Here is a 22193-nt window from a genome sequence, read left to right as displayed (position 1 = left end):
ACGAGGATATTTTTATTTTCATCGTGATTTCATGAAATGGGGATGATGTCGTGTTAATTTAAAGAATGCATAAGATATTTGTTCATTTTCTCCACTGTTACTCGAGGATATAAATTCTTCTTTTATAGCCGCTTTCATAAAATGATTCATGAATCTGGCAATGCGCATGAAGATCCTTAGAAGACGCGTTTCACGTTTAATCGACGCCGTCTATGTTTTAACGCTGGAAGTAACGAGCGCTTAAACAATGGTTGGTCTGTAAAGTTTCATAAAATGTGCAATGCTGCGTTTACGTGTTTGGTAATTTCGTACTAAAACTCTTTCACAATATCTGTCATTACAGTATAAAATATCGGAGTACGATTGCTCTCTTTATTGCACTGGGTCCTTCAATTAAAAAATGCAGCATCAAAAAGTGTCGAAATAAACTGCACAATTATTTCCCTCCTGCTGCAATTTAAAAATTGGTTGCAGAAAGACCTCTCCCTGAAGACTTACTCCAGTTATTATTTATGCGACCATTTTCCCAGTGTCTCCATTTTCGCATAAACTCCCCAGGTGGCAAATGTGCGTCATGAAAACGAACTGCGGCCCTTGCCAAGGGCTCGCCGACGCACTGGTAGAACTACGTGTTTGTTAGCCGTACACTAACTCTCGTTCGCCCACGTGCGGCAACAAACAAAGGTCGAAGCTCGTCCATTAATCTCTTCGGTCCACGCATGGATCCGCGGGAAATGTATTTTTAGATCATGGCTTCGATCGGGAACCGGGATTCGTCGGTGGAATCGCCGGAAATGAAGCGGGCCGAGGGCGATAAGCGGCGCGGGAACCCCAAGAATTCGAGTAGGACGATGAAAACGCGAGAGATCGGCCCGATATAGGCCTAGCAACAGGTGGGCTGCAGTTTAGGCCGCGTACACAGGTGACGCGCCACCGGCCTGACGACCTTTTTGTCGGCGAGGCGACCGTTTTTCCTCCCGTGAAACGGGTTCCAGTTATTTTCAGCGCGACAAGGTGTCGCCGGAGCTGTTTTGGAATCGGATTGAACGCTTCGGTTCCCTTTGAACCCGTTCAATTTCCGTGGGCGCTATAATTCTCGCAAAATGATCTCCCGCGTGCCGCTGACAGTCGGGCCTGACAGTGATTTCGCTCCTCGGAGAGTCCAGCTGGCGCAACAGCATTCTAATACCAAGATTGGAATTAGGCGAGCCACGTGAAAAATCCAAAATCCTTAACGAAAGAAAATCTACAGAAAACAGTCATCGCTAAAGACTAGACTGTGCACTATCATGCAAAATAGAAGGAGCCAAATAAGAATTTCTCTCTTCTATTGATTCTTATTAAACTGAAGCTAATACACTGATGCCCTTAAATCTTTTTAACGTGTCATTTTTGTCATAAATATAATATGGGAGGAAGAAGAATTGGACGCGTTTTGATCGTTCGCAAACAAACGGGATTTATGCGGACAGGGATTAATTGGTACACGTAATAATTTCACGTAAAGCTAGCGGATCGTTTAGAAATGATTACGAACGAACAACTTTTGATTCGGTTAATCTGCTGCGCGGGCTAGAGTACGAATTAAGTGCTTTCGTAACGGTGTTCGTAATGTCCACTAATGCGTGGGCGTTTTTTCCGAGGGCGCAGCATCGCCGGGGGAGTTTAATTACGCGATTAATCAAGCGACCGTCTCTTTCAGGCTGAGACGGGCCGCAGGGGATCGTCGCGCCCCGTCCGGAAGTTCCAGATAATTCCCGCAAGCTTCGTTGTGTCTCTCGGCTCGCAAATTGATTTTTTCTCGCGGGAAACATTAGCGGACGCGCGAGGAACTCGTATGACGAGCTGCAAAGACTGCGTAGCCGAAGACAATCAAGAAAATCGACTTCCGGATAGATGCAGAGAATGCTGAAGCACCAGACGCTAACGAGCTTAATTACTTCTCGTGCACCTGTCCGTAGGAATCTTCGAATAATATCGATTGGGATGGACGGAGAGAGAGAGTTGCGCGATGCGTTCACGGGATTGTGTACCGTCCGAGGTATTATTCCTTTCGCGACCAACTTTTCCCATGAATATTAACTCGCAACCTACCCCGAGAGATTCTATATACCGCGTGATAACGCGCACCTGAAATTAAGGTCCTTGTTGCATGCAAAATCATTAAAACGCTGGTTCGCCGTATGGCCACGCGGTTTTCCAAAAAAGTCATACCTTTTATTATTGTGAGAATTAAACTCGAATATTTCTTAACTGTGAAATAGAGTGGAACCTGCTTGGAATTTCAACGTATTTAAAAGAAAAATTGAATTAAAAATTGCATACGCATCGCGTATATTGCCCGTTTAAATGATAAACAAATTTTAGACATCTCTGCTCACTGTTGAACAACGCTCGGAAGTTTATTACTTTTATAGGAGATCTGAATTAAGATTCATATTGAAATTGCGACCGATCGATTCTGCGAGGAAAATCGAGTCGAAAATGTGGAATGGAAGTTTCTCGTACGACGATCCGTTCCGTAGGAAATCGAGGTTGAAAATTCGTCGGACGCGTATGAATTTATACCAGCAGTGGAAAGAGTCAGCCATGCACGGACACGCCAGCTGATTGGTATTCATCAACACGCGTGCTTTACCAATATTCGAACTCGATTCTCGCGGAAACGGAGCCTCCGGTGAACAAAACTCACTCTATATTTTCAACTGAGTGGATCTTCCTGCATTTAATGATGCGCGCGAATACGCAATAAAATTTAAGGAAGCGTGCGCGTGTTAGCGAAAATTAATTGCTTGTTATTGTTCCATGTTTACGGCGACGAATCGATGCGAATGAATTACGCAATTGTTCCACCAATTTTTGTAAAATGAATCGTGAAACTGAGAAATTGCTTGTGCTCCGTACGATCGATAGACTGCGGATCTTCATGCAAAATGGAACTTACCTGAATTGTAACAAACTGGAGTGAAATAGAAATTCATTCTCCTTCTTAACCCTTTGCCTGATTTTATTAGATACAAATTTATTCCTGTAAAAATAGTTTTAGCAATTTTTAGAGTCGCCATTCGAGTGCAAGGGGTTAATATGTTTAATCGATTGAAATGATTATTAACCGTTTGGCACTCTTATGTCGAGGCTGAGGCGACATTTAACAGCTCTGTTTAAAAAATTTCGGAGTGCAAAGGGTTAACGATCGTACAATAGTTGATTGAGCATTGTTTGGTGTAGTTTGAATTGCAATTCAGGGAGCACGGACACGGGATTTCAGAGTAAGTCCATCTCGGTTGAAGCGAAAGATGCAAGACGCGGACGTATCGCCTGCGGTCTGACTCAAACCGTGCCTAATCTACTGCGCGCTCAGCGTGGCACGTAGCCGGCGTGCCTACCGGCTCAGAAAGGGTTTAATTATTCGTCCCGTGGCTACGGTCAAGCTAATAAGGCCTTTGCAAAGCAACACGTAGCGCTTCCGGGAATTCTGCGGCCGGCGGGGATTCAATTAGGTCTCCGCGATCCAAGGACCAACCGGAGCGGAAATTGGATCGGGTCGCGCGGAAACCTGGCTACGAGAACGGGTCGCGAACATGGAGAGACAGACGGGGAGAAAAGAAAAGAAAAGAGAGAGAGAGAGAGAGACAGAGGTGAGTTTTAAAAAGAACCATGCGTGTGGAACTTCGATGTCGCCCCGAATCCCAACGACGGAATTTAGTTCCCGGTCACGGGGCATGAATTATTCAAGGAAACTGCGGCTCCAATGGCCATTGCGTTCCCCGCGTAACCTGCTAACCGAAAATGACGAGTTAACTCGCTCTCGAATCCAACACAGTCTCCGCTCAATCCTCCCTTGTACTTTGCAGAAACTTCCTTTCACCGGCCCTTTGAATTTCCTGCGGACAAATTTTTCTTCAAATCCTTTTCAAAACGACGACGACTTGGGCAGAGCTCTTGATAGAAACTTCTGTAAAATCATACACGGTTCACAATTTCGACTTTTGGACGGGTTGAATGTTCCTCTCTATAAAACGAGATTCAGTGAGACGAGAGACGAGACGAGACGAGACGAGACGAGACGAGTTCACGAGATTCGACTCCATGCAGCAACGAGAGCTACCGTAATATTTTATGACAGAATTTCTGGTGCCACTAGAATCTTTGTCAAAATAATTTGTACACCACATTGGCGCTCTTTTCATCGGATAGTAAATTTCTGAAAATTTGTAACATACGTCTCCCTTCTAGACACTCGTTCAATTAAGAGCTAACGATCTGACACGATAATATTTCACAGGAGTCTCACGGGATTATTTTTGTATTTTCCAAGGACCTCCGACACGGACCACAATTAAGAGACGCCTCCGCGCAAATTCATTTGTACGACCAGAAGCACTCGGCGACCAGCTCAACAAGTTCTCTAAACCCCCCTTTCCGGAATCAAAAGGACGTTAAAAGCGTCTTTTAACGTCGAGAAAAAATTCCGCGAGTGGTTCTCCGGGGCGTTCTCACTGCGTGTCCCAGCATCGAGTAAGTAGCACGGATCGTCGGATCGCTATCGGCGAAACAATAAAGCGAAAAAGCTTGGTAAATTGCGGAACGAGGTGGAAGGGACGATTCGAGCGTCCATTAGCAGTTCGTTCGTCGCCTCGTCTCGCCTCGTCCTCGACTGAAAACAGTTCAGAAATCGGCGGCGGCTGTGTCTCCGGTTGATTCACCGAATCGAGTTTCTCGCTGCAACTGTAACGCATGCCGACGCGGCAGCTTAATTAAAACATTATTCTCTCGAACGGAATTAAAACACGGGCGACAGTTGGCCGGTGGTTCGACAATTAGGTTAAAAGGCAGCGAGCAGCCAAGACGTTCCAGGAACATTGTCGCTGCCGTCCCCCCCACCGCGGCTGTGGTGACGCTAATATTTCTGTGTCGCGTTTCCATCCTCCCCGATCACCGGGGATTAATTAAGCTGATGGGAACGCAAGGACTTCGCGGGATTCGCGTGTCGGGACAGCAACGCGACGTTCGCTCTCTCTTACTTTCGCGAATCGTACTGGAAAACACGATTTGCTGTCACCTGACAAAATGGCGGCATCAAATTTTTCAGTATTTAATGGAAAACAATGTAGTATGTCACAGAAATCAGGTTTCTCTGTTTTACCGAATATGAGAAGAACTATAAAGGCTACAGACGATGCACTGCTTATTATACAATTTCTGTGTACAGTGATTTCTCCATATATGTCGCCAAGGCCTGGACGATAAATGTCGCGGAATTATCCCCACTACCGCGGGGTATACGAAGAGGACTCGGACGCCAGGAAGTGTAAACAAGATACAAGATACAAGACCCGTGTTGTCGACATACATCGAGAATTCCCTGTATCTCTGTTTTAAATGTACATTTCTGGGCAAAATCGAAATTTCTTAACACTTAACACTAAACACTAACATGGTCGGTCAAATTGACCTTTCGAAACTTCTGCGTACAATTTCGTACATACAACATTATCACATCGCTATTTATCTTTACGACTTTTCTTAAGGTATCTACACAATATATTTTCAGTATTTAATCTCGGTTTGGTTTTTTCTTTTCAAGAAATATATGTAGCCTGCCCTATCTACCGCGGTCGGTCAATTTGACCGCACGAGATAATATGGTATTCACTCTTCGAAACCTAAACAATCAGTATAAAAGAAAGGCTATTCCCAATGTGATATGGCCAATGAGACGCTATCAAGTTACGCGCGTGCCTGGTAGATAATACTGTTTCATGGCAAATACATTCAACGACGACACAGTACAATTTTGTAAATCGAGGAGAGAGCGTCGCAGTATTTTGTATACAGTGTACTCGAGCCCCACGAGCTCTGTCCACTTGACTATCTTGGTTATTTCAAACAATACGAGAAAATGTTACTTACAGAAGTTGTAGGGTTTAAGAAACCACATAATATGATATAAATTATATCCTTGCAAGTGGAGGCGTAGAGAAGATATAGAGGTCACCTTTGTTTTTTAAATGGAATGTTAAATTTTTTATGCTCGATTTCGATAGATTGGCGTATTCTGAGTATAAAAGTACTAAAATGTATTTGTCCTAAAACTTACCTGAGATTATTATTGTTTTCATTCTATTACTTTCATTATGGAACAGGTATAAAAGAAGTGTCGGTGGGTTTAGTGTTAAAGCAATGTAAAGAAGCAGGTTCATTGTTTTTCTTAAAAATTCTGGTAATTCTGCGATGAAGTAAACAAAAGTTGTTTGTTAGAAGACAAAACATTCGAGAACGTCTTTTTAGGTGGCAATGTTTACCAAAGCTGTTTGGAGATCTCCACCTGCGGATGATCACTTCGCTGTCGTCAGGGTGAAAAGTATGTACGATTTTTAGCGGAGCTTTTAGATCTTTTATGGCGATCTTGTAGCCTTACAGCGTTTGCGGGAGAAACGGCCATACTGGCTGTCATTTGGCGTGAATCAGTGGCTCGGAAAACGGGAAACGGAAACCGGAAGCGCCGATCGTTCTCGTTCGAGCAGCCCCGATAGGATCGGTTAAAGAATGATCTTCGAGGCGTTGCGACGGATGCTCACAGGTTTCATGAAACTTGAATTTCCAGTCGACGCGATCGTAACGTTCCATGGACTGTGTATTGATCATTTTTATCGTTCCAGTAATTATCGTTGCTACTCCCCTTCCAACAAGTACAATTTAGTACGGAAATAGTTACTCTGAACAAGTGGATGCACAGTAAACGACAGGATCACGTTTTGGAATAAAATGTTCAGTACCTTCACAGCACTTTCAGAAGTTTAAAGCAGCAGAGAGATTAAATTTAATTCTGATTATTCTGAATATATTAAAATTTATAGAGAAAGAACAGGATTTCTGGCTCCTATTTCTTCCAACAGGATAATCTGATTTCGCATAAAAATCCACCCTCTACTAATTCATCCAGTGGCGATTTAAACTTGCCCAGTAACTAATTTAATCCGGCCACTGCAATCGTCACGAAAGAGGATTTCCACGGAAACGGAGAGAGTCTAGGAAAAAAATGGCGGCAGGACCCAGGGTTGATTGGGTTCTCGGAGGAGCAGTCACCCACGCTGCATTACGAGGAATTGGATTTCAGTCCCGAGGGCAGAACGGAACCAGACGATCGACACAACCCGTGGACCATCGCACGATTCTCCCTGCCCGGAACACCGTAGGCAACGGGTTGCTCGGCCGCCATTGCTGTATATCGTCGGAAGATTTACGATCCGACGGGGCTCGGTAATCCTTGAGCCGCGAAAATAAAGCGACGATTTATCTTCTGCGAGGAACAGACCGCCGTGGCCCTGATCCCAAACACTGGAAAATCGTTTGCGACGATCCAGACGGCCATTTCGTGGCGCGCGTTTGTCGCGTCGCCGCGTGATTTCCGATTTATCGTTAAGATCGCGCCTCGATCCGACCGACTGCTCGCGGTGTTTCGGATTTATTCGGTCCGCGATCGCTGTTCGTCAACGATGACAATGTTCCGGGGATGTTGAGCCGACGTCTGCAGCTGATAATGGGAACAAAGCGCGTCTGGCCGACGGTTTCGACGTCGAGAACGGGAATGACATAACCGGCGACGATTTCGACGTCGTTAATGGCCCTATTCGGTCCTAATGGCGTCAGGGTGCTGGCGATTCTCGCTTGATCCTTCCCTGAAAGAGCGCTGCTCTATGTGGGCATCGTTATGGCGACGCAGAGGAATTGTTACTGTCCCTCAGAGGTCTGTATTCAGTGATTTATACCAGATTTTTATTAGCCAGGAAGCTGTCCTGAATCTTCTGGAAAGGTTGTGTTAACGTAAACACACTTGATTATTTTATGGCGTTCCCAGCTGAGTAGCTAATGTGTACTTTCTGAGGAAGAACTGTCTACTATTGGTTTCACGAAAGAAAATTTTTATAACAATTTCCTCCTGTCAAAGTACAATAAAAATTGCCCTAGCAAATCAAGTGAAGGCTACAGCAATATTTAAGGGCGAGACAAATTTGTTAAAACTTCCACTTTGCTTTTTGTGTTTGCATTGCTGCAAAAATAGGGACATTTTCTACTGTCTCGTGCGACAAACAATTTTTACAATGGTCGCTTCAGAGAAATTGGAATCGATTTCAGGAGATTGTCTTTACGGTGGCCGTAAATACCAGTCAGCCGGCTAGGCGTTTAATTCCGAGGCATCGATCTGTATTTTTATTAATTCTCGGCGCAACTCCCGCAGCTGCGCCACGCCGCGGCTAGGATAAATTGAAAAACAGAAGTTTATTCCGGCCCATGGCGAAATCCATCGACGCGCCAGTCAATTCGGCGGAGTAATCGAGAGTTTCGCACACCGGCAATGGCAGCCGGCCCTCTTCTGAATGATTGGTTATCCAGGCCAGAGTCGGTTTCGCGCGTTCGTTGGTCCGCGAACTCGCGCGTGCAACCGGCGATTCCTTTTTTTTTTTTTCGTTCTCCCACCGCGGATTCATCATCCGTGGAACGCGTGTTGCCCTTCGACCTTTCGGGACTTTCGGAGGAACGCGTTAAGGGGGCCGGCAGGCATTTGGCATTGACCGTCACGCTATGTTACGCTGTGCCTTTTTTTCTAGACATTTTACGTCTTAAATAAGTAAGTAATCAATTAAAAATGCATACCACCGTGTTTGTACATGTCTTTGCTACGTCTGTCCAGAGCCTTTTTCGATACGAACACTAAATCTCTTGAAATTAAGAGAATGAAAGAAAACCTGATAAATTTTTTTGTAAAATGACCGTCTCTGACCTTCAAATACCTTAATGTTGCACGTCATTGGGTTCGTCACAATAGTCGCTATCAGAAAACAGGTACCAAAACATAGCATTCTATTTAAAAAATACAAAGGTGACATTCACATCTCTGAAGCGACTCCACCTAGGAAAAAAAGATGGACGCCATATTACAACTCCTGTTGTCCCATGCATCTTTTGTTTCGAAAACTTTTCTGCTACTATCGTACTTTCGAAGTTATTGTAATTGGCAATAGTTATTGCCTCACCCTGTATAGTACTTTCCATTAGGTCAGTGAACCCGAGCTCGATTTCATATTGAAATACAACAAGAAATGTATTGTTAATTTAGTACCACTGTGTCACATTGGAGGAATTAGGAAGTTACGAAGCGAACTATTAAAAATATTGACAGCCGGATAAGCCTAATTTTTACTGGCACTGTCCAGAAAGTTGATGCGAATTTTTTCGCGAACGATACAAGTGATTAGGTCGATCAGGTGTTCCGGGCAGGATAGATCGCGTTTATTTGCGTCGGATCGATAGCTATCGTTCGACCAGCCTCAGGAAATCTCAAAAAATAGCTCCCGGTTGCTTTCTCGGTCGTCGTTACGCCCGATGATAGTGTTTACTCGGGAGGAACCGTCTTTGTTTAAGCGTGCCCGGGAAATGGAGCGTCGCGCAAGGAAACGACGCTTATGTCCTTCCTCGGCTAAGAATAGTTGGTCGATCCGATCGACAAAACCACTCCGCGAGGGAGATCGAGCTGCTCGGAAAATATTAGAAACCCTTCCCGATCCTTTCCTCCGCAACTTCGGAGGCAATCGTTCCCATCCGTAAGTCGCGCCCTTTCACGAAGGATCAAGGTACTCGCAAGGATTCAACAAACTACTCGAAATGTCGAGGATCGTTTCCAAGAATTTCATATGCCGGGGCTCATCCTTCTCCTCGGCGAGAGTCCCCCGATACCTCGATATTGAAATATCCGGGGATTTTTATTGTTTCGTCTCGGGAGAAATTGGATCGGGAGAATAATCGTTCTCCCAAAAATCGGACAATTAAGGATTTTATGCGTTCAATGGACAAGCATCAGAAGAATCACAAATGATTCCTAAAACCTGTTTCCTAAAACCGATGCACACGATATTTAAGTACGTATAATCAAAATTGCAGAGTTAAAGCTTATTTCTTCGATTCAACGTTCGATTCAAGCAACCGTATTGTGTCAAAATTATTGTTTGAAGATACGGCGAGTATTTGTGTCTATACACGACTGACGTGGCAGACGACTTGATAAATCTGTAAACGGAATATTCATCATGAGAAGAAAATATTGAAAATGCTAGTGAATTTGCCTTCGCTCCTTTTGTCGGTGGTCTTTCTCGGAACGTCTAAAAATGCAGATTTCGCTTTGAGGGAATTTAAATTCTGCTGTATTTAAAACTCCCCTTGTCGTGCACGCAGTAATACACTTTACCGCAGCGGATATACGGTCTGAAGTGTATGCAATAAAAGCGCGGGACCTTCAGCTAGTGTAACGTGCCGCCATTTCGCTGACACGTGAGTTAGCGTCTGAAAATCTTCGAGGAAAACAAGAATCTTGTTAGGTATCCTTTTACGGGGGACCGTGGAGCGTCGTATGGAGGGAATATCCTGGCACGCGCGTTATCTGGAGGTTTTGGCGTACGAAATTCGAAAAATTCAAGGGGAATCGAGTTTTATCGACGGCGCGGGTTAGGCGAATAATCTGGAATCGGAGTTCCGGGGATAGCGTTTGCCGGGGCAAAAGCTTGGCCCTGCGCCGTTCAAATGGAATCGTTAGGGCCTGATCCACGGCCAAAGGACGACGCAATCCGATTACGCGTCGCCACGAGCGACCGAGAGCCAGCCGGCCAGCTCCCGCTGATAAATTCGCCGATAAATTCGCCGTTGCCCGACGCGGCGGTGTTGCGCGAGTATCGACACATTGTCTATTCCGTTCGAGGCGTCACGGGGAACACACCTCCGACGCAAGCGATTTTCTAGTACGGTGTTACACGGACTCCTCTCCTTTTGCCACATCGGTACTCGATAACGTCGTCCACGCTTTGACGCGATCCCCTGGTTCGCCGGTTGATTTTCACGGCTGGTCACGCTGTTCACGCTAAACCATTAACTTCCGGTTTAATTGCACCGTGTTACACGCCTTCGACGAGCCACGCCACCGGGCACGCGTGTCGCCGACATAGTGGAAATCGAATCACGCGATCCTTTTAAAGCTTCACCCGCAAATAATCCGACTTTCTCTTTTAGGCATCGATCGCTAACATTTCAACCGTGGCCACATGAACAATTATTTTACCACGTTTTCGTTAGCTCGCTTTCTTATCTGTCTGTTTGTCTGTTCGGTACAAATGTTGCAATTGATTTCAAGCTAACTTTTAGACAAGCTGGAGACTTGAAACTTTAAACATGGCCCAGAACTGGAAGACAACACACACACACACACGAGATTAAATAATAGAAAATAATTATTTAGATAATTATTTTTCCTGACTTTTGTTGTCGGATATCCTGACGAAAATTGCAAATGTTAGGTCTACGTTGGTCCCGATAGATTTAGGTACTTCATTGTACTGGCTTCTATATATTCTTGTTGTTCGTTAGATTTTGTGTTCAGAATTGAACCTGTCGATAAAATTGTGGGAAGAAAAGTTGTTTTGGAAATCTTTCCCTGCCCCCGACACGAAAACTAGCACGACGATTCACGGTCCAAATGATTGAACGAATTGTTTCGAGCGATAGGATACGAGGCTATAAATTAGCAGACCACGAAAATTGTTGCTGCAGGTGCTCGATTGTTTCGGCATTATTCGAGGCTACAAGTTATTTGCGACGCCGATATTTCTTCTCGCGGCGCAGCTACAACGATCCCTTTCTGCACAGGTGAGGCGCGGCAAATTCTATTAACCCTTTTGTACTATAATTACCTTCCCAGTTCGTCCGCAGCGAACTCCGATCTAATTTTTCTCGCATCGCAACTACAGCACTTCTCTAGGCGGTTCAGCTTAGAACAGTGTGCCTGGGACCTTTGAATAAATACATTGGACCACTGTGACCCCGGGTATGGGTCTAATGGTAATTTACAATGGTCACCGAGCTTCCTACGTGCCAGGATGAAAGGAGAAAGAGCACAGCCGTGGATGGCTCAGCGAAAGCAGAGTTCGTAATCCAATGAATCGACATCCCGAAAATCGCATTAGCGACCGTGGTCGGTGCGCAAAGAGACCGGTGCGATGGCAACGGGGACAAAAGAAACCCGTGGAAACCGAGGGAGAGCCCTGTTTCGCTCGGGAAAATGAGAAAACTTCCAGCCCGAGTTAGGCAACGCTCTCCCCATCGGAAAGACAGCGCCGCTGGGCTAACAGGATTCTCGAGATGTCTGCTTATCGACGTTCTTCGGCGAGCACGCGTTCTGAAATTCGACCCTTTGTCGAGAAATTTCGCAATACTACGCGCGAAAACCCGGTTGGTAACGAGCTTTGCACGCGAGGCGCTCGCAATTTCAACGAGAAGCTGATCCTCCGCGAGTTCTCGAAGCTTCATTCGCTGAGCAACGATGCTTTATGTCTGCCCGACTTTAATGACGATCTTGTATCGTAGCGCTAACTCGCCACGAGTTTGACTGACAATGCCAGCTGACAAGAAACAATCAATCCACATAGAAATTCTGTCTCGCTAGAGAAGCATGATATTAACCTTTAGCACTCGAATGGCGACCGCAAGGCGCCACTAAAAATTGCTGTATCATTATTAAAAATAATTTTTACATTATTTAATTTCTTCGTATCTAATAAATTACTAAACATTTCAGTATTGTACGAGCAAAATGCACTATTTTCGTATGTGTAGCACGAAAAAATATATATACAAGGAAAATATTCTAGGTCGGAAGAAATGTTTCGTTTTGGAGTTAAAATGGCTTCGAGTGCAAAGGGTTAAACGATCTTCCCCGTCGTTATAACTAGTTTCCGGATTTTACGCGTTTATGAGCGCAATGACTAGATCGAATACCAAATACTAAAAACATTTAAAAAACTTAAGGATATTGTACTACTTTCAGGCTCGCTGAGATTATTAAGAGATAAATGTCAATTTTCATTTTGCAGAAAAATCCGTCCAGTTGTAACTATAAACAGTCCCTAAATATCAATTTGTACAAAATCAGTAGATCGAATGCAAAATACTAAAAATATTGAAAGAACTTAAGGATATTCTACTATTTTCAGGCTCGCTGAGATTATTAAGAGATAAATGTCAATTTTCATTTTGCAGAAAAATCCGTCCAGTTGTAACTATAAACAGTCCCTAAATATCAATTTGTACAAAATCAGTAGATCGAATGCAAAATACTAAAAATATTGAAAGAACTTAAGGATATTCTACTATTTTCAGGCTCGCTGAGATTATTAAGAGATAAATGTCAATTTTCATTTTGCAGAAAAATCCGTCCAGTTGTAACTATAAACAGTCCCTAAATATCAATTTGTACAAAATCAGTAGATCGAATGCAAAATACTAAAAATATTGAAAGAACTTAAGGATATTCTAGTATTTTCAGGCTCGCTGAGATTATTAAGAGATAAATGTCAATTTTCATTTTGCAGAAAAATCCGTCCAGTTGTAACTATAAACTGTCTCTAAATATCAATTTGTACAATATTTTTCGAAGCTGTGACGCGCATAATTGCAAAAGTGAATTCGATTCTTCTCGAGGCTCGAATCTCGTAGAATTCTTCGGGCGATTAGAACAATTTCGCAAGAATCCACGACAAAGCCGACGTCGTACGAACTTTTGGACAAATTTGAGTGAAAAGCGAGGGAGGAGAAATCACAAGAGAGAGAGAGAGAGAGAGAGAGAGAGAGAGCTCCCCCTCTGAAATTCGGGGCCGTTCGCAGCAGTAAATGCGGCCGTTTGTATTCCCGTGCGCCGGGACCTGATAAAACGAAGTTTTACGGTGCTCCGCGAATCCTCGCCTTCTATTCTCCGTGCGTCGGATGGGAGTAACTTTTTCTCTTGGAAAAACCCCGGGGGACGAAAATATATCGTTCCGCTCGATTCCGTTTCTCTGGTCGCGCCAGCTCGGAGCCACGTAATTATCAATTAAGAAGCATCGCAGGCCGCACCGTCCTGCGAAAATGGAAATCGCGGGTTTAATCTCGGCACTCGGTTCTCGCGAAATCCCGCCTGCCAATCATGGCTCTCGCAAAGTTATTACAAGTCGGAGAGAGAGCGAGAGAGAGAGAGAGAGAGAGAGAGAGAGAGCCTCGGCTCGTCGTTCTATCAATGCGTTTTCCAATTTAATTGTTTATCGCAACGGTTCTCCCAGGGAAATGGAATCTTCGCCGAGGAGAGGGCGAGCAACGGAGCTTCCCCGAGCTTCCCCGAGCTTCCACGGGCTTTGTTCCCTAAGAGTCCCGGGGAAACGGCAAACACTGTTACACGCCGCGTTTAAATTTTCTTCGCGTTTTCGCTCCGCGCGCGCGGCAGAGATTGCTGTTTGCGAACACGGAGAATGTGGGTCGGCTCTCCGCGAGACCTCTTCGACTGTTAAGGGGCGGATCCGGTTTAGCAACTTCAAAAAAAAAAAAAAAAATCGAGTCTTTTCACTTTAATCATCAGCTCAGGATTGTATCCGCAAAGTTTCGCCCCGGAGATTCGAAGCATTTCTGCGGATAGGGCTCGCGAGAGCAACCGATCGAAATAAGGGATTAAAATAAGGAAGCAATCGACTTGAAATTTTCACAGTACGCGGAGAAACGACGCCTTTTATCCGTTGACAAACAGGCATGATGTAGAACTTTCGCAATTACGCGAATATCGGCATGAACTTTTTTTCCTAAAGCGTAGGCCCCTCACCCCAATTAATAACGCAAATCGATTTCTTTGGGTTTCAATAGCTCCGTGGCACTCCGTTCCCGTTGAAGCGGCCCTATCATCGCGAGTTACGCCTAATTGAAACGGAATCGGTATTGAACGGCTGGCCGGCTGCAGTCCGATTCAATTTTGCGAGGCTCGTTGCGTCGATTAACGCTCCCGGAGGTTCTGCATATAGTCGAATGGTGCTGCGAAATATCATTTTAATCCGGGGCAAATCGAACGGAATGCAATCCGCGCGCGGCGAGCGAGAGTGCAGGAGGAGAGCACCGTCGTCTATCCTTCGCCTTGCGAACCTTTCGGTAGCATAATCGAGCAAACGAGAAGCGATTGTGCGTGTGTGTGTTCGACGTGTCCGCCGGTCCGGAACGGTGTCGGCGATATGAATCGAGCCTAATTGAAAGGGAATTGCGGGCCCAGTTGTTCCCGTAGAATTCGGTTCAATTTCAATTCGACCTTCGTGCCGGTGGCGTCAATTAACGCTCGGCCATTGCGCAACGTTGTTTCGAAATAATGCTCACACTCTCCACCAGGTATCGGACGGATCCATGAGCAATTGATCCGACAGGTACACCGTTACGTAATGCTGACCGACAGAGCCAGCAGAAACGCAATTTCCTCCCCTCGGCTAAGAATCTCCCAGTCTTACGCTCTGATCTCCAATCGTTTCCGGCTGAGAGAGCCTCCCCTGTTCCGCGCACCCTCGAATTATAGCTCGTCTGCCGCGAGAGCCTAGTCGCGGTTGAATATGCATTCGAATGGAATATGCATCGCGGTGGAACCGCTCTGCTAACGGAATAAATCAGTTCCGCCAACCGGGTTTCGCGTGCCGGCGATTTTACGCGTCGAACGGTGCCACGGATTTTTGCCAAAACAATTTATTTACGACCAGTATGCGCTCCTTGGAAGAGCGCGTGCGGGTTTCATCGAGCGAACGATTATATACGAATGTCGTCCGTCTCGCTGTCTGGACACTGCGAAATTCCATATGGGAGCCCGAGGTTTAAAGGAAACGAGCGTGGATCTCTCTGGGAACATTAGTACACGAGAAAATATGCGGGGATATCTAAAGAGAAGTCTGTAGAGAAATATACAGGAAAATATATGCGGGGAAATGTATAGGGAAATATATAGGGGGAGTATTAATTTACAAACCATAATTAGTTAACCAGTAAGCATTTTCCTTGTTAAGGATACACAGCTGAACCAGACTCAAAACGTAATTTCTAATCAATACTATTATTAACGCTAAACCTTCCGAGCACAACACATACAAAAGTGAAACCCGTGAATTTATTTAAACGCTATGAAAGCGTTTTTATAATTTCACTAATTGTGGAATATAAATTCTTGAATATTAATTCTTGAAATATTTATCACTTTTAAAATTCATAGTGGTTCAACCCGGGGTGTTGGTCCAAATTAGGCTACTCTCCCCTACAGATATATAAGAAAATGTCTAGAAGAATATGCAGGCTAATATACTGGGAAATATGTAGAAGCTTGTACACATGAACATCTGGGAAAATATAGAGACAAATATGTACGCGGGAAGATAAATATTATACCGGAGATCATAGAGGAAAATATGCAGAATATCTAGGAAAATATACGGGCGAATATACAGGAGAATTTGTAAGAGAATGTACGGAAGAATATACAATGAAATCCCGTATTGCGAATTTTCTGCTTTCAAGAAATATAAATACGTAATGCCTGACCATTGCGGACTGCTTCTACTTGCCGTACAGTAGAGAGTTCGAATAACATAACGCCTCGAGGAAAGAGGATTCTTATGTGGAAATTTCTTTCTGTGTCTTGTCAGACGGGATCTGCAGAAACCCTGTACAGTTGATGAGGTTTCTTAATCAACTGCACAGGGTTTGTTTTAAATCATTGTAGAACCAGATACGGCGTGAACATGCGATTATTCAATTAGCATTAAGACCTTAAAGAATGGAGATTTTCATGTGGACTTTGTACGTCTTGTCTGCTGGATTTTATGGGATCCTGTTAAGTGTACAAAGTGTATTGTTAATCCATTTTTCAGTACAGAAAGGACGTCTTTGTACGAATTTAAATAGATAAATAGAATTTTCTAACGTTAAGACTCGAAGGAGAGATAATTTTTCAGGGAGAATGTCTTCATATATTCTGTTGCTTGGATTTCAGATTGCAGTAAAGTGCACAAGGTCCACTCTAAATCTTTATTTAACCAGACAAGGGGTGCATCTCGGGGAGACCATAAATCGAATGTTCAAATAAAACTCCTGGTAACGTGTGCCTGATCGTTGCTAGACGAATGTATAGCACAAGAGTTTGAAAACAATTTCTACGTAGAAATTGAGTACGTTAAAGTGTTTTCTAGGGAGAATCTCTTCTGTTTTTGATTGGGGAAGACTTTGTATATTATCTACTTTTTGTGCTGAATCGCAATTATTTTTCCAGTTATCGCTCCAGTGTCGCTCCGATACAATCGACAGTGACCTTTCCTACAAGAATGTACTACTTGTACCTCTTGAACGAACGTTCGACGATACTCGAACTCCTAACGACCGCGACACTGATAAAACGCAGAAACAGTTCCCATAAATTGATGAAGTTTTCATCGGAAAGCGTCGCCTTTTCGTTAACCAAGTAACAATGCAATCAAATACGAAGGCAGTTCTTTTAAATTGATAAAGTTTCCCAAAGCCTCTCGACAAACCAACTCCCAGCGGAAGATGTAGAAATCGATTCGAGAAACGAGTATTCCGAGAGAACGTTAAAAGAATGTCGTTGTTCTGCCTCGTACTAGCGAGAATGATCTTATGTATATAAAGACAACAATAAATTGATAAAAACTCTATCTCAACGACGTGAGCATCGACTCAAGACTGATCATCAGTGACCGCAAACACAGAATGAATCAGACCATCAGTCAATCGTGGATACACAAAGTTCGTGAAGGTTCTTGCGTGTGTGATACATCTTCGAGAACAATTCAACCCCCCAGTGCGATGGTAATAGCGAGAAATCGACTATGATCGTGTACCGCTGAAGACAGCAACGGAATAATTGTATCCACTTACCCGTCGCATGACGCGCAGAGAAAACGACGACGTCTTCATTTTAGTGGTAATCCTGGCAGTCTTGGACGGTATGCGCGTGGATGTCGCCCTTGGCCTTGGGTTGATCAGTGGTCCAGCTCCGGTTTCGGCTGTCAAGAAACCGGTGGTGCCGACTGTAGGGTGGGAGGAGGCTCGTCAGGGGTGGCTCGGGGCCACAACTACAGGTGGTCGCGCGTTGTCTCCGGACCTTCCCGCCGATGCCTTGTTTCCGGCGTGTTCCTGCTCGCGCAGCTCGCGAAAACCGGCCCTCTGAGATCCTCTTTCGAGCCGAAGGAACTCCGCTTCAGGAAAGCTTCCCTAAATTCTCTCCGATTCGAATAGATTCGCGCGTTTTGTCCAGCTCTTGCGAGAAGAGCCGATTTCGACGGAGACGACAGCTAACGTCTGGAATGGATACGGGTGTGCAGGACGGACCTGCAGGATGTTCGCGGCAGGACGTTGACGCGGTTCTGGGCTGAGTAGCGTCTGTGACCGGCTGTCCCGACTGGCTGGTCTCCGAGCAGCCGAGGTGGAGCGAGAAACCACCCCGGCGCTTTCTCGCGCACGCTCGTCGCAACGCCATAGCACCGCGTACCCCAGGACCGCGCCTACTTTACGGACGCCTAGACCAGGAGTGCCAAGGTCGCGGTACCAAGGCCGCCACCGATCCTGACAGAGAACTCCCCGCTTTACCCCGTCCGGTCCCTTTCGCCACCATGCCGCGAGCCTCCGGTCCACGGGGCTCAGCCTCCTTCGGGGAAAGCATCTGTATCCATAAGAATCCATTCGTCTACGCGAAGAACGCACAGAGAAGCTTGTAGGTATCTATGCCCCCCCCCCCATTACCCGATACCCCCACTGCACGTTGAAACCGCGTTAGGCAACTTTTAGTCGACCTACCGAGTCGATCAAGTCGTTCAATCAAAAACTTCAGATTATGACATCTGACATTTTGTGTGTTGTCCCGCATAAGCCAAGCCTTCGCTAGAATTGGAAAATTTTCAAACATTAAAGAAGAAGCTATCGTTGATATTGACATAATTTTGGTTCATCCGAAAAAGGGGATCTTTGTACACTGGCTCGCGAAAGTGTTCGAACACCCGTTAAAACAGTATAACCTTTTTTTAAATTGGAACAAACGATCTGATAATTTTTGAGCAATTGGAAGAATTGGTTTACCGAATGACGTGCAAAAACGATTTTGAAAACATTTCAATTGCTAGGAATTATAGGAACAAATGAAAAAGGAATTTTCCAAAATTTTTCTATTTCAGCCTGTAACGAAAATTTAAAATATGCGTTTTGTAGATCTATGGTAGTTGTACACATACTGAAAATCTCATCGAAATCGGTTGGCGCAGATAAAAACGGCACGCATCGAAACATGTTAGAATCTGTGGATTTTAAGCAGAAATTGACTGATTTTCACCACTTTTAACTATTTGTAGCTCGTGTGTATATTAATCGTTTCCGATGAAATTTTCGGCATGTGTATAACTAACATAGATCTACAAAACGCAAAGTTTAAATTTTCATTACAGGCTCAAATAAAAAATGTATAAAAAGTGCCATTTTTATTTTCACCGTGTATTTCTTACCAATTGCAATTTTTTCAAAATCTTTTTTGTACATCATTCGGAAAACCAATTCTTCTAATTGCACAACAAAGTCAGGTCATTTGATCCAATTTAAAAAAAGTTATACTGTTTTAAGGGGCGTTCGAATACTTTCGTGAGCAAATACTTTCTGCGTATGTGTGCAAAATTTGAAGAGAATTGATCGATCTATTATTGAAGTATCACGGCAGCCATGAGAAGTGATGTGCCGTTGAAATCATGGAGTAATTTAAATAGAAGATGCCTGCATAAAAATTACACTGTATTATGTTATAATATAGCCGAATGTGTATGCAGAATTTTGAAACGTTTGACCAAGGACAACCCAACTATTTTTTATCTCATAAATCATCTAAAATTGACGGCTCTGAATGGCAATAACCCGTTAACGGTGAGAACTGTGCTATAGATTCGATAGTGGAAGGTTTTAATTGCTAGGGAAAATTGCAGTGGAGAATACAGGGTTGAGAATATCGCGGCCCGTCCTTGCGCCCACGGACTTCCAGCTCTTCAACTATCGGAAGGTCTGCTCTGTATGGGCATAGGCGTGATTTCTGATTTCCGTGGATTCGGATCCTTCGGAGGATCTCGTTCTCGTCTCCTTTTGCGGGAAACTCGTTAAGAATATTGCGGTGGCTCGTCCTTGCTTGCACGCGCTCGCTTTTAGACGTTTTTCTTTCGCGCCACGGCTATCGGAATACCGGAGGCCGAGGCCTTGGGATTTATTCCCGAGCTTCAATCGCGCGCAAACGTTAAGAGGATGAGTCCCCCGTCAACTTATGCTCCGACGCTTCTTTAAATATTTATCAGACGCTCGCTCCCCGCGAGCGCTCTGGAAACTTACCCGATGGTCCTTGAGCACTGGATTAAACACTTCGGTCCCTTGTCTCCTGGCTCGACGGAGCCCCGTTTAGCAACTGTCGTTGCTGAAGACGTTGTATTTCTGCCCCGGAAAACACGGTTGTTTGGTGCTATCTTCCCTGGCGTTGTCCAACTGTTCTGCGGTTTGTAAAATCGTCGCTTTTCCTGGCTCTGTCTGGCTGTTGAATCCTTGATCAGCACTTCGTTGCATCTTTAATCCTGCGGCGCGCAATTTGTTGGTTTTCTACTGGTGCGCATCGGCGGGGAAAATAAATCGTTTCGTCGAGTCGAAAACGATTAAATGGTAATTTAAGAAATTGAATTTTAATTCTTCCTCAGAGATTCCTGTAGTTCAAGGAAGGTGATTAATAGGCTGTAACCCTTTATGCGAAATAAAAATGGTCCGAGTTAAATAAAAATTCATTTCCCCTTTCAACATCATTCAATTCTTCTAATACATCTACAATTTTATAACCGTATAAAATCCGCAGTTTAGTAATATTATTGTTCTGATTTTTTATAATATAAACAATAAGTCAACACTTACCTGTATCAGATCCCAGCGAATGCGAGCAAACGGCAAAAAAGAAAGACGCTAGAGATGCAGAAATAATGTCAAACAGGTAACAAAAGAATTTCAAATTGCCAGTGACGCGTGTGCGCACGCGGTGCGCAGTAAAGTAGCCGCGCCAACAAACTTCTCGCCACCATTTCCACCGATTTTGGGGCGTCCCATTATGCCGTTTACCCGAGGTTAATCGGCCGCGACACAGTGCTGTCGGTTTCACGGTAAAAATAAATCAGCCTCACCGAAACTCCTTGAAACGGCTCTTTAATTACATAAGAAAGATAAAAAGTAATGGGGAAAGGGAAAGTAACGAGTGTGCGGGCGTAATAAACAACCAGGACGCCTGGGAGAGCGTTAAAGCGGCTAATTAACACGCTGCACTCGACCGGCAACCGTAAAGAGAGAATTATGAAGGTGGCTCGAGGCCGGCCGAGTGGAAAAGCGAAATACACGCTGCATCCTGCGACTCGATGCCCATGAAATATTCATTTTCTCTGAGCTCCAAACTGGCCACGCACGGCCCGACAACCCTTTCCTCGGGGGTGGTTTCGTGATACACCCTCGTTCTTTTACCGTGAACTTACCGGGGAACTGCCCGAAATGACCGACAGCTGCAGATCTCGTCGTACAACGCTCGTTCAAATTTATTTTCCACTTTTATTATTCATGCGAAATTGAACACGTGAAGTTGTGTCCAGTAAAACATTCTACAGGTTTCAGCTAATTTATTCCCACTTGCTAATTTATTTTTCTCTCTTAGTCTGACCTTTCTGTAGGGATTTCTATTTGAGGTATTTACTTTGCAATTTTTCTGACACACAGTGGCTAGTACTAACAATGTTTTAGTGAAAATATACGGAACGATACTGTACAGTATTGTAGTAGTATCTTGTTAGAGTGCAATTTTTATTTCGTTGGATAGTTACATACCAACTTACACCAGAGAATGATTGAAAATGGTACTTTTTAAAGCATCGTCAGGCTAGGAAGGATTGAATTAAAATTAAATTGGATTTTAGTTAAGAAATCGAAGAACAATCAATTTACACCGGAATATTATCGAAAATAGCATTTTTTGACGCACTTTCGGGGTACAAAGGGTTAAATTGAAATAAAATTGGATTGTACAAAAATTAAAGAACAGTCTATTCACACCAGCATATTATTGGAAATGGCATTTTTTAAGGCACCTTCGGGGTAGAAAGTGTTAAATTGAAATGAAATTGGATTCTACAAAAATCAAAGAACAGTCAATTCACACCAACATATTATTGAAAATGGTATTTTTTGAGGCACCTTCGGGATAGAAGGTGTTGCAGCTGTCCAGAAGCCGGCTTTAAGCCGGCATTTAAGGAAACGAGGGAGTATTTATT

At 44.2% G+C, this 22193-nt stretch overlaps 1 protein-coding gene across 1 annotated transcript in view; it reads right to left on the bottom strand.

Moving 5' to 3' along the window:
* LOC143355665 (neo-calmodulin) overlaps positions 1 to 17987 on the bottom strand; it is a 113665-nt gene extending 95678 nt beyond the window's left edge. The window contains exon 1 of the mRNA XM_076790726.1: positions 17758 to 17987. Within this exon, the coding sequence (XP_076646841.1) occupies positions 17758 to 17796 (39 nt within the window). The 5' untranslated portion in view covers positions 17797 to 17987. The remainder of the gene's footprint in view (positions 1 to 17757) is intronic.
* Between the last annotated feature and the right edge of the window lie 4206 nt (positions 17988 to 22193).

The sequence above is a fragment of the Halictus rubicundus genome, chromosome 1 (assembly GCF_050948215.1).
Source record: "Halictus rubicundus isolate RS-2024b chromosome 1, iyHalRubi1_principal, whole genome shotgun sequence".
NCBI classification, from domain to species: Eukaryota; Metazoa; Arthropoda; class Insecta; order Hymenoptera; family Halictidae; genus Halictus; species Halictus rubicundus.
Note: the sequence above shows the minus strand (reverse complement) of the source record. Positions and strands in the feature narration are given on the sequence as shown.